The sequence below is a fragment of the Zonotrichia leucophrys genome, chromosome 12 (assembly GCF_028769735.1).
Source record: "Zonotrichia leucophrys gambelii isolate GWCS_2022_RI chromosome 12, RI_Zleu_2.0, whole genome shotgun sequence".
In the NCBI taxonomy this organism is placed as follows: Eukaryota; Metazoa; Chordata; class Aves; order Passeriformes; family Passerellidae; genus Zonotrichia; species Zonotrichia leucophrys.
In genome coordinates, this window is record NC_088182.1 from 19,494,148 (window position 1) to 19,506,663 (window position 12,516).

Sequence of the window (12,516 nt, forward strand, 5' to 3'; positions counted from 1 at the left end):
ATAGAAGAAAGTCCAAATAGGTGAGATGTCTCTAGGTCTATAAAACATACTTCCAGGACATCTCACTTCAGCATTTGAGAGTATGTTCTGGTGAGATCTTGAGGCTGTTTACAGGCAGCTCAATGGGAGCAGTATGCCAGGTGAGCCCTTCATAGGCCTCACTTGGGCTTCAAACTTGCAGGGCCTTTAGTGCCAAAGTGATGTGATGTCTTCTTGTGATGGCAGCTTTGTATGGTTTATTCAATATTGCCATCATGGAGAACACATGAATTAACGGGAGATTGCTTCCTTCTGTCATCCACTGGGTTTCCAAGCAGAGATTGCAGGAACACTCAGGGAGCAGTGCAGGCTTTCTACAAGGGCTCTGCAGAGAGCACATCCAGCATGACACAGCCATGGAATGATTCAGCTCTTTCAGAGATGGGTAATTGTAACACATAGGAGGAAAATGGGAGGTGTTCAGCAGCTGACTTGGATTACCAGGGAGAAGAAAATCTATTCCTCCTTCTGGCAAAATGCAGGCAAAAGTTCATCACCAATATTTGTGACTCTAAACTTACATGTGAGTGTGATCTATATTTAGTATTCTTGTCTATATTCACTAATGTAAACTTAGATTTTAGTATCTGAGTTAGAAATAATTAGCCTGCCACTGACTACACTAAACAAAACTGTTCTTAACTGTCCACTTTTCACAAGGGCATGGACTGATAAAACATGAGGGAATGGTCTTAACCTGAAGGAGAGGGCAGGTTTAGGTTTGTTATTAGAATGAAATTCTTGGCTGTGAGGGTGGGCAGGCCCTGGCACAGGGTGCCCAGAGAGCTGTGGCTGCCCCTGGATCCCTGGCAGTGCCCAAGGCCAGGTTGGATGGGGCTTGGAGCAGCCTGGGACAGTGGGAGGTGTCCCTGCCATGGCAGGGGTGGCACTGGATGACATGGGTCCCTTAACCATTCTGTTCCTTGGTTTAATTTAGGCTTCTAAAATATAGAGCTCATTTCTGGTACAGAATGGCCAGATATAGACTGTGTATCCTGACATTTGTAAAGAGTTGACATTAGGAGAAGGAAATTAATAAAAATGGCTATCTGGCAAGAATTCCATGGTCTAAATATGAAGAGAGCAGTGTAAGAAATCACATCATAAGTAGATCAGATAAGGGCAGGGAAGAAAATAATCACATATGTTAGACCCCATATAAAATGAAAAGGAGTTGTGGTAAGGGTTTTAAATTTGCAAAGATAAAACTAACAAATTATTAGTCAGAATTTTGCATAAATATTTCTGACAAGTCTGAATTGCACTATTTTCTAGTAAAATGTGATCTCTCTGTGTAGAATGCAGTGAAGACTCAAAGATTTTTTAAATTTCTTTTGTGTCTTAAAAATAGAACTGTTGAGTGGTAATAGTCACCTCTCAGGTTCTGAATCACTGAATTTTGCAAACAGATTGAAAGATGTTAAAAGCAAAAACCTAGCTGCTCCTATAGGCCCAAGAAGAGTGCTTCAGAATTGTGCAGAGCTTCCTGCCAGAATTTTTAGAAATTGCTCAGGCTTCCTCTAGAATGTAGGACACATGTTTGGAGACCTCATTCCTGTCTGTGTGAGCCTGTGCTGCACTTGGGCTGGGAGCAGAAGCTGCTGATAGTTGAGGAGTTCTTCAGATCCAGCTGGCAGCCCTGCTCCCTGCCTGGAATTCAACAGAGGTCCAGGATGGCTCCTTGGCCTGAAGCTTCTGTTCCCCACAGAGGATTACACAGGGCACATAGCAGCAGCCATTCCCATAATCATAAGCCAAGTCATCATTTATTTTCAGGAGTAACCAATTGAATGCTGAGGTGAAAGTCCAGAGTTTCCAATGGGTCTTTTTCATCAATTCTGCTATCACTTGGAAAATAAACTGTGTCAAAATATTTCCAAAATATGTGAATGTATAGTGAAGATTATTGTGTATGATGAATTAGATGAAGCATTTTGTACTGGAGGAAATGTGCAACTAGAAAGCAGTAAAGGAATCAGCATTGTTGACATTTGTTGTTGGAGCTGGTACTTAACCAGCCGGTTTACATAGGGGTGAGTTGGAATTGTGTGAATCCCTGTTGAAGGTGACATTTTAAAAGCAAAGTGGAAGGCCCAGAAGTAGCTGGTTCATGTGGGCACAGGGCATTTGCTGCAGGTGCTGTCAGTAGGGGGTTCCTGTGGGCACAGGGCATTTGCTGCAGGTGCTGTCAGTAGGGGGTTCTGCTGCAGGTGCTGTCAGTAGGGACTCAGCTGTGGGCACAGGGCATTTGCTGCAGGTGCTGTCAGGAGGGGCTCAGCTGTGGGCACAGGGCATTTGCTGCAGGCGCTGTCAGGAGGGGGTGCAGCTGCAGGTGCTGTCAGTAGGGACTCAGCTGTGGGCACAGGGCATTTGCTGCAGGTGCTGTCAGTAGGGGGTTCAGCTGTGGGCACAGGGCATTTGCTGCAGGTGCTGTCAGGAGGGGGTGCAGCTGCAGGTGCTGTCAGGAGGGGCTCAGCTGTGGGCACAGGGCATTTGCTGCAGGTGCTGTCAGTAGGGGGTTCCTGTGGGCACAGGGCATTTGCTGCAGGCGCTGTCAGTAGGAGCTCAGCTGTGGGCACAGGGCATTTGCTGCAGGCGCTGTCAGTAGGAGCTCAGCTGTGGGCACAGGGCATTTGCTGCAGGTGCTGTCAGTAGGGGGTTCCTGTGGGCACAGGGCATTTGCTGCAGGCGCTGTCAGTAGGGGGTTCCTGTGGGCACAGGGCATTTGCTGCAGGTGCTGTCAGTAGGGGCTCAGCTGTGGGCACAGGGCATTTGCTGCAGGTGCTGTCAGGAGGGGCTCAGCTGTGCCCCGTCCCCACTCACTGCCTGTTTGCTCACAGGTACGTGCTCACCAGTTGGTTTTGCCGCCATGTGACGTAGTGATCAAAGCCGTGGCCGACTACGTCCGCAACATTCAGGACACCTCTGATCTGGATGCCATAGCAAAAGATGTTTTTCAGCATTCGCAGGTAAAGCATAAAGCCAAATGTTGTCTTGTTTTCTTTTTTTAAACCAATTTTACTGTACATTTGTGTTGAAGAATTGCACTTGATAAAATAGTGATTTGATCAGTTGATAATAGGAATCTCTTGATATTTGCAGTGGCTCAGCTGTCCTCATTTCATGTTCTGTGCTTTCTGAGGGTGAAAATACTGCATTTACCCTCAGTGTTTTAAATTCTTGGTAACCAGAGGGGTTTTTAGCCTAGCTGTGTGCACTGCCTTTGAGATTTAGCTGTACATGAAGATTAAATGTTTAAACTTTACCCTTACATGGGTTGATAGAACATTTCTTGTACTGGAGCAGTGCTGCAGCCCTGGAGGGTCCATAGGCATTAATTCTGAGATATGGTACATTATCTACTGTACAGCCCTGTGCTGACCTGCAGGTGACAAATCTGAATGTGCTTGTGACAGATTTTTTTTTTATTTTTTTTAGTCTAGAACAGATGACAAAGTTACTCGGTTTAAGAGAGCAGTTGCTTATTACTCAGCAACTAATAAACCTATGCCATTTCATCCACCACATTACCTAGGTAAGTAATGACAGCAGCCATGCCTTTTGTTTTAATTAAAACCTGGGGTAACCCTAAATCAGAAATTATATTGCCGGCAGCATCTTACAAAAACGTTTATATCTTCTGGCAATTCCCATTGACCTGCAAAGATGAGGTTTCAGAAGAAGGTTTTCATAGAATATGTTGTGTTCATGTTCCAGAAGAGAACAACCTGGATTACTTTTCTTCTTGGCTGTTGCAGCATCCATTCTGGCATTGGGACTCTTGAGAGAATGGTGCTGTGAACAGCTGAAGTCTGATGTCCACTCCCATTCATGAGTTGCCATTCCTAGTTATTAAAATATATTTACTATTTCTCACTGGCCTTGCTGGCATGTTTTAGAAATTCCTTTATAGTTTTTTGGTTTTTTTGGTGTAATAACAAACCTGCTCAAATTGCAGCCACACATTGTTGCAGTGTTTCAGATTATTCTCAAGGCTTAAAAATTAAAATGTGTGATCACAGGATTTCCTACTCATGCCCCAGTCTTAACACTAAAATGTCATTTTAGCTGAAATTTTCTAAAAATCTTCAGTTACCATACTAGTACAGTGACCCAGATTTTTCCTGCTCTTTTGGAAGGCGTTGGGGTGTCTTGATTTACTTCCAAAGGCATGTATCAAAGGGTTAAGAGGCTACTCTAGGTCAGATATTCAAATGACAAAATGTCAGCATTCTGTGTCTGTGTGATGTTGGCAGTGTCTCCATTATGACATGTCTTGGGGTTTATTTTCTTGTAAGCTCCCTTTGATTCCCAGACAAAATAGGAATGTGCAGCAATGAGGGATACAAAGATCTGAAAGAAGGTGAGACACAGAAAATACACTTCACAAGCTACAAAGTATTTCTGTTGAAAGGTAAAAATGAATAAAACTGACTTGAAGGCATAGGAGAAAAGTAATGCTAACAGAACGAGAATAAATAAACCATAGAAGCAGAAGGACAAACAAGGTAACATTTGTGTCAAATACTGAGTGTTTTCATGAGTGCTTGGGTTTTTTTCATTTTTTTTCCTTCTCTTTTCCCCTCCTCCCCTGCAATACAGCAGCCAGACCGAATCAGTTTGGTATGCCTGGGATAGTGCCACCATATGTTCCTTCTCAGATGCTTAACATTCCACAGACCTCACTACAAGCAAAACCTGTGGTGAGTACAGCTTCTGCCCTGCTCCTTGGGGAGAGGTCTGCAGTGCTCAGCAAACTGGAATCCAGGTGGGAAAGGTGGAGCCAGCTTTTTCAGTGTGGGCAGTCACTGACTGAATTTTAAATCTGAAACTAAAGTGATGCTACAGCCTCTGGTGGAACAGTTTTTGTGGATGCTCAAGATGGCTGAGTTTCAATGCATACATTTGGAAAAGGCCACTTGATTAAAGAATGTATTTTGTTTTCAAAGCAAAGCCTTAGCTGCCTTCACTCAAGAGAGATCCCTTTATTTTAGGCCCAGCAGATGTCCAGTCAGGGTGGGGCCCAAGGCCAGGGTCCATACCCATACAGCCTCTCTGAGCCAGCCATCACCTTGGAAACAGGTGGAAAAAGTCTGTCTGAGCAGAACAATTACAGTAACATTCCTCACGAAGGAAAACACACACCATTGTATGAACGGTCTTCTCCAATAAATCCAGCCCAGAGTGGGAGCCCCAATCATGTGGATTCAACCTATTTTCCTGCCTCTTCTACATCTTCGTCCTCTGACAATGATGAAGGCAACGGAGGTGCAGTGAAGTAAGTTTCTCATGAGGATATTTGCTTACTCAGCTTCTGTTAAAATGAATTTATTTTCAAAATAGTTTACCTGTATGCTGAAAGTAAGAATCATAGAATTAATCATTGAATACCCTGAGCTGAAAGGAACCCACAAGTGTCATTGCAGAAATCTGCAAATCAGTGATGTGACAGACCTTAAAAAGATAGTTTTGGGTCACTGTGACTGCGGACTCTGCATTGTTCTATCTCATTGCTTTGTTCCTTAAGCAGAAAGCCAAAAGCAAAAAGTGTTGAATGTTTTTCCTCTTCTGCCCTTGGGTTTTATTGAGAGAGTGAGATTTTGGTAAATGTCATAAACCCTTCCAGTCCTTTACTTTACTTTGTATAAAAAATATTCTTGCTTCACAGTAGAATTCATTAAAATTTCAGAAGCTATAATCTGCAGAACTTCACTGAACTTGTACTGTTTGCACATCCTAAATTTGAGCATAAAATGAAAAGGAGTTGTGGTAAGGGTTTTAAATTTGCAAAGATAAAGCTAACAATGTATTAGTCAGAATTTTGCATGAATGTTTCTGACAAGTCTGAAGTTCCAAGACTCCTGCAAATGGACATTTTTAATAGAAAGCATCCCTTAAAATCGGAATATCTTGCCCAAAATTCCAGTCACAGACACCAAGGATTTATTTCACTATCTCTCAAACTGCATTTTAGCATGATGTTTTTCTTTCTGTTGTCCTTCAGCCATGTCAGTGGGAACAAAATAGGCTGGGAAAAGCCAGGAACCCAGTCAGAAGGTCAAACACGTGGAGAGCTGGGAGACCAAACAAAGGTATTTCCTGAAATTCACATTTTATTACTTTGTGTTAAAACTTTCCAGCAGACTTGGAGGAGGATTTCCAATATTGATCCACAGTATTTAGTGCAGACCTGTATGCTTTGTTAGTTATGAAACAGCAGCTTTGGAATACAGGAGGAAGTTTTCCAAGGACATTGTAGCATATACATAAATACAAACATGAAATATGATGTTTTAGAAAATACTAGATACAAACCAGGAACAAATCAATCACTTTGTTTGGCCCTTAGCCAACCATCTCACCCTCAGATGTTGCTTTCTGGGCTTCCAGTTGTGCATGTTGGAATTTTAGGAAGGGTGGCAGTCTGAGTGTCCATGGAGTCAGAGTCCACGTCTGTAAGCCACAGTGGAGCGAGCACAGCTCTGACACCATCAGTGTTGGCCACAGGCACTGCAGGTGCATTAGCACTCAGCTGAGGAATTAAAGGTCCTTTATACTGCATGGTAGGAATTTCACATAATACTTGTAAAGTAACTCCATAGGGCCAGTTAGTGTTGCTGTTTAACTCAGTAAAGATGAGCTAGATAGCCCTTGATAAAGATTTATCATTATTAAATTTGAGATTTCAAACCATATTCAAATCAAGAACATGATGATCTCTATTCCAAGTTTGATCTGTGTTTGGAAAGAACATTCAGAGCATTTGCACTTAATATCTGTGTCTTAATGTTAGAGCTGTACACCAACTTAATTCTGTCAGAAAACCCTGATCTTGAGTTAGTTACACTGTGAGCAAGCAGAACATTTTCCCTGTACTTTGGGCACAGGAATTCCAGTAAACTTGGGCTTTTGTGCTTAAAATATCAAGTGGATGATTTCATCCATCAGCAGTTATTATTTCTGCAGACCGTGCCTGTAGCTGTGTCTGCCTGGGATTAGTCACTGTATGCAAATGCTAATTTGACCTATTACATTCCTTTCTCCTCTGCTGGGCTGGGCCCTGTGTGCAGCCCTGTGGCTCTCCCAGCCCCAAGCATCCTTTCACAGAGACAGTCCCTACACTGAGCCAGAGATGAACCAGCACTCACTGAACTTTCCAGGAGATGTATGAACAGGCTGACTTAGATGTATACAGTTTAATGTAGTAATGCTCCTGAGCTTTATGCCTGTTTGTTTTTGATTATCAAACCACTTTGTCAGCCCTCAGTAGCTGGAGAAGGCAGAAGTATCTTTTGAGCAAAAAAGGAAGGATTGTGAGTACATTTTGTAAATGAACTCATTTCCTGGAGAGGTGAAACATTAATGATTGAGAAAAGAGGTAGTACTTCCTTAAGAAGTTGCCCAGAGAAGCTGCCCCATCCCTGGAAGTGTCCAAGGCCAGGTTGGGCAGGGCCCAGAGCAACCTGAGATAGTGGAAGGTGTTCTGGCCATGGCAGGGGTGGGACAAGATGGTCTCAAAGGTCCCTTCCACTCTGTGATTCTATGAAGTGAGTGAGCTAGGGGGTTTTCTGAAGTGCTGAAAATCCAGCATGGCTCAGTCAGGTAGCAGCAGTGTTGACACTCCTTTCACTTGACTTAAATGTCAAAATTAAATGTCAAAAACCAGTTATCTCACAGTGTGAATTTTACATGACAAAGATAAGCTCCTCTCATTTGGCTGGATGCATATTTCAAAAGAAAAGAATCACCCTTTAACTGTGGTGTTTCTTCAGCTTAGGTGTTGGAATGTTGCTGGAGCAGATGCAGAAGGAGCCTGGGTACTGTAGTCAGGGAAAGCATTGCTGTCATGTGAGGGTTTTGTTTTCTTCCCTGTGTGCCCCCAGTAATGGATAGTTCTGTAAACTTCTCGTGGTTCAGAATTGCTGACTTAGACTTGTTGGGGTAGGAGAACACAGGGGAAGATTCTTTAACCTGACATGGATATATTTGATACTATAACAGATTTAATAAAGGTGTGATATAAAAGCATTTGTTATTAAGCATATTGTTTTGGAAATATTCTGGTTTACAGGTTTTAACCAATTCATCTATATATTTTCATTTTTATAACTCAAATTAAGTCTATATTACCAACTAAAATGCAATCTTTCAGTAACATCCTCTTGGATTGTGTGATTAAAAGATCATCTGAAAAGAAGGTTGCCCTTTGATATTTTGCTACTTTGCTAGAGCCTGTTTTTACTACCTACACTTTTCTGTAGAAGACTTTTGAAAGTTGTGTGGGGGTTTTTATTGTTTGATTTAGGTTTGAATTTTTTGTGGGTCTGAGGAGAACCACCTGAGTTTGTTTGGGCTTATTTTTTATGTTACATGTTCTGTGGGATTTCTTGCTTTGGCCATTTCCATTTCAGCCTTGCTTTTCAAGTCTTAGGAAGCATGTGAACTTCTTTACTGATACCATGAAAATACTCATACATGATGTGTCATCAAGTGATGAAATTTTGCTCTCAAAAGTTTTTACTGTCTCTGTGATAATTGATATGCATGAAGCTAACAGGAACTCTTAAGCTAAAACCAGCTTTTGGTTTTGAAGACCAGGATTTTCAGGAATGAACTGCAAATTTTTTTGTTGTATCTGGGAGAAATCAACATAAAGGGTGGAAGGTTTACAGTATATTTTTGTGCATTGTATTTTTCCCATAAGTTTATAAACTGCATTTCTAGAACTGGAATAGAATGCCACTTTAGTTTGCCAGTCAGAAAACTTCAGCATTTTCTGTTACAGTCTTCTGAGACAAAGAGCTTTTATGTTAAAAAAACCCAAACAGCCAAAAAACCCAACAGCATTTACCAGGTTTTGAGTTTGGACACTATGTATTTTACATGTTATTTAATTGAACCATGTAATTTCCCCTGTTTTGAGTGGAATTGCAAGCTGAGAAGGGCTATGTTTATGGAAATCTAGATAAATTACAGACTATGTGACTCTCAGTTAACACATGGAGTTGGGAGTCCATTAGTCCACTTCTGCATTAGGCAGTTAAAATTTTTAGAAAACAGTAATTTTTGCTGCTGTTAATAAGTTAAAAGCTTTATCATAATATTTATTTTCTTAGTAATTTGGTTCTACTAGCAAACAATGGCGGAAGGTTTACTGAAAACCTTGCAGCCAGCTTTGGATAATACATTCTGCACACTGCCACAGTGTGATGTGAGGATGCACTGTTTTCATTAGGGGTGAGGGAGGAAGTTTGCTGTTTCTCTTGGTTGATCTCCTGTTATGTTTCTGGACACATCCAAAATACTTTATTTTGTGTGTTCTGTTACAGGCAGAAGGTTCCTCTAGTGCTTCTTCAGGAAGTCAGGCAGCTGATGTCAAAGGGAATCAAAGCAGTAATCCACAAATCCCATGCCTGCTGTCTATGCCCACCAGAAACCACATGGATATTACCACCCCTCCATTACCTCCGGTAGCACCCGAAGTATTACGAGTGGCAGAGCACAGGCACAAGAAGGGGTTAATGTATCCCTACATCTTTCATGTCCTAACCAAGGTATGACATTTTAAAGTGAGCTACTGTGAGAAAATGATTCTGTGAAGATAATTGCCCTGGCATTTCTGGCTAGAGTATCAGATTTTTACCTCCTTTTTAACGCTCTAACTTCTGGTCACTTTTTAGTTGTTTGAACCTGTTTCCCCCCTGTTTTCTAAGCACTGATATGGTACATTGTTCCAGTAAATATGAGATGGCTATAATTAGAAGTGTTTTATTTACAAAATTATTTTTCCCAACTATTTGCAGTTATTTGTATGTATCTCTATGCATGGGTGTATATGTCTGTGTGCGTGTGTTTATGCAGAGTCCATTTCCATCTAAAAATTCCTGCATATGTGCTTTGGTGTCTGTGCCAAGTCTTCTCTATTTTCAGTATTCAAAAGTACTGAGATTGTTTTCTCTCCCAGTCTGATCCCTTCCATTACTGGTAGCTGGCCCCTAGAGAAACACAACAGCTCTAAGAAATCCCTTTTGTATCAGCAGCTAGCAAAATGGCACTGTCCCCTTGCCTGTTAACTTTTATTCACCTTAAAAATCCTCTTCAGGACAATAAGGACCACAGGCAGATCTGAAATCCATCAAACTAAAAGTTACTGCATCAGGGTTGAGGTTTGGATTTCCTATATCCCATTTGTTTATACCATAGCTCGTGTTGCTGTTGTGTTCTTACACTTTTTTGCCAAAGACAAGTGAAGAAGAATCAGAAGGTCTGTGATGACCATTGATGCCAGTTCTGTTTCACACTTTGCGTAGCCAAATATTCTTAGCATGTTTAAATGCTACTTGATGTTTAATCACAGAATCATTTAGGTTAGAAAAGATCTTCAAGATCATTGAGTAAGATTATCTTGATCTTCAGGATGAACTATTAACCCAGCACTGCTAAGGCCACCACTGAACCGTGCCCCTACGTGCTGCATCTGCGTGGCTTTTAAATCCTGCATGGATGGGGACTCCCCTGCTGCCTGGAGCCACTTCCTTTGTCCTGGAAGCAGAGCCTGCCCCTGCTGGCTCTGCTCTCCTGTCAGGGAGCTGTGCAGAGCAAGCAGGTCCCTCCTGAGGCTGAGCCCCTTCCCAGCTCCGTTCCCTTCTCTGGACACACTCCAGCCCCTGCAGCTCTTTCTTGTTGCGAGGGGCTCTAAACTGACCCCAGCATGTCCAGCACAGGGGTGGGCACTGCCCTGGCCCTGCTGCCACACCAGGGCTGAGCAGCCCAAGGTGCCCTGGTCCTTCTTACCCACCTGGGCTCCTGTTCAGCCACTGCCACAGCACCCCAGGGCCGGCTCACCCTGGAGCTGCAGGAGGTCTCTGGGACTCTAGTGCAGAACTCTTGAACCTTGTGGTGGGAGAGACCTTAGACACATAACCTTACATCTAAGGTAATGTTGTCCAGTTAAACCTGATAATATCCTAATGTAACCACTTCAAGGTGTCACCTTCAGAATTCATTACTGGGGTAGTTTAAATAGGGTGTTTTTTTAAGAGAAAGTAGCACAACGGAGTGTTTTCTTGTCATTGTTAAAAATAAAGTTTGATTTTTGGGGACAGTGCAGTCAGTCATTTTCCAAGAATATCTTAACATGTTTGGATGTGCAGTTACAGAAAGCAGTGTTGCTGTTTTGAGGGAAAATGTTGGAAGGTTCTTTCATGCTTTTTTTTCTTAAAAGGTATAAATGTTAAATTTTTACATACATGTAGAAACCTAGCCTTATTGTAGTAATTCAAACCTAGCCTTATTGTAGCAATTCCTAGGTAGGTGGGTTTTGTCCACATGTGCTCGTGCATTGTTTTTTTACAATGAGTCCCCAATAGTGTTTCAAATCCTGCAGCAAAAAGTCAGACTGGTGTTTTTAGACCACATGAGTATTTTTTAAGATAACTGCCTGAAATCTAGATCAGCTTCAAATGTGCTTTGGCTGTCTAAAAGCACTTTGCTCTATTTCCATGTGTGCTGTTTTTCCAAGTTCCTGTGTTAAAAGAGCAATATTTAGTTAATCCTCACATGTCTAGACAAATATGTGTGTGATGGAGAGGGAAAAGAGGAAAGCAACAGAACCTGGAGGAAATGAAGCAGGCTGGGCTAATCCTTCCCTGAGATCCACATTTGTCTTGACTAGCTGGACGTGTATTAGGGTTGGATTGGGTTGCTGTGCATCCCTGAATGCTTCTTGTTCACTGTAACATGTCATATTTCTCTGCTTTCTTTCATGCCAAAGGGTGAAATCAAAATCGCCGTTTCTATAGAAGATGAAGCCAACAAAGACTTGCCTCCTGCTGCTCTCCTGTATAGGCCAGTGCGTCAGTATGTTTACGGAGTCCTGTTTAGTTTGGCAGAAAGCAGAAAGAAAACTGAAAGGCTTGCTTTTAGAAAGAACAGACTTCCACCAGAATGTACGTACTGCACAACCCATGCTTTATTCCTCTTCTCTTTGCTGTGGTTTCAGAGCCACTTGTACCATGGTGTGAATGGAAATTGTTGCTAAGATCCCCTCAAGGTAGCTGAAGCCAGAGGAATTTCATGCCTGTTGGATGCTGTGGATAAGAGAAAAAGATGTTGCTACTTTGAAATTTCATTTCTATCATAGTTTAAGAGTTATAAATGTTGCTATTTCTAAGCAAGCTCTGAAGCTTGGTTTTGAATCTTTGCTTAAGCTACTGCCAGACCTGCAGTGAGTGATGTCAGCTTGTGATGTCATTTCTCTGTATGGCAGAACTGGATTTTAGGAAACTTCTATTCTCTGCACATGTACAAATCTGCCTGCTTTTTTCAAAAATCAGAGGTGCACAGGTTAACTTGCCCTGACTTCCCAAATGTGTCCCTGAAGGTACCTCAGGGAACTTTGCAAGTATCATGTGACCTTCAGGTATTGTCATACAAAAACCTAGTTTAATTAAACGCCACAGAAATCAGGGTGTAATG

At 42.1% G+C, this 12,516-nt stretch overlaps 1 protein-coding gene across 2 annotated transcripts in view; it reads left to right on the forward strand.

Moving 5' to 3' along the window:
• FAM120A (family with sequence similarity 120 member A) overlaps nt 1–12,516 on the forward strand; it is a 48,858-nt gene that overhangs the window by 16,693 nt on the left and 19,649 nt on the right. For both annotated transcript variants that reach the window (XM_064724484.1, XM_064724486.1), the window contains exons 4-10: nt 2,880–3,008; nt 3,478–3,574; nt 4,642–4,742; nt 5,034–5,317; nt 6,044–6,131; nt 9,369–9,593; nt 11,813–11,987. In XM_064724484.1, coding sequence (XP_064580554.1) covers nt 2,880–3,008; nt 3,478–3,574; nt 4,642–4,742; nt 5,034–5,317; nt 6,044–6,131; nt 9,369–9,593; nt 11,813–11,987 — 1,099 coding nt within the window. The remainder of the gene's footprint in view (nt 1–2,879; nt 3,009–3,477; nt 3,575–4,641; nt 4,743–5,033; nt 5,318–6,043; nt 6,132–9,368; nt 9,594–11,812; nt 11,988–12,516) is intronic.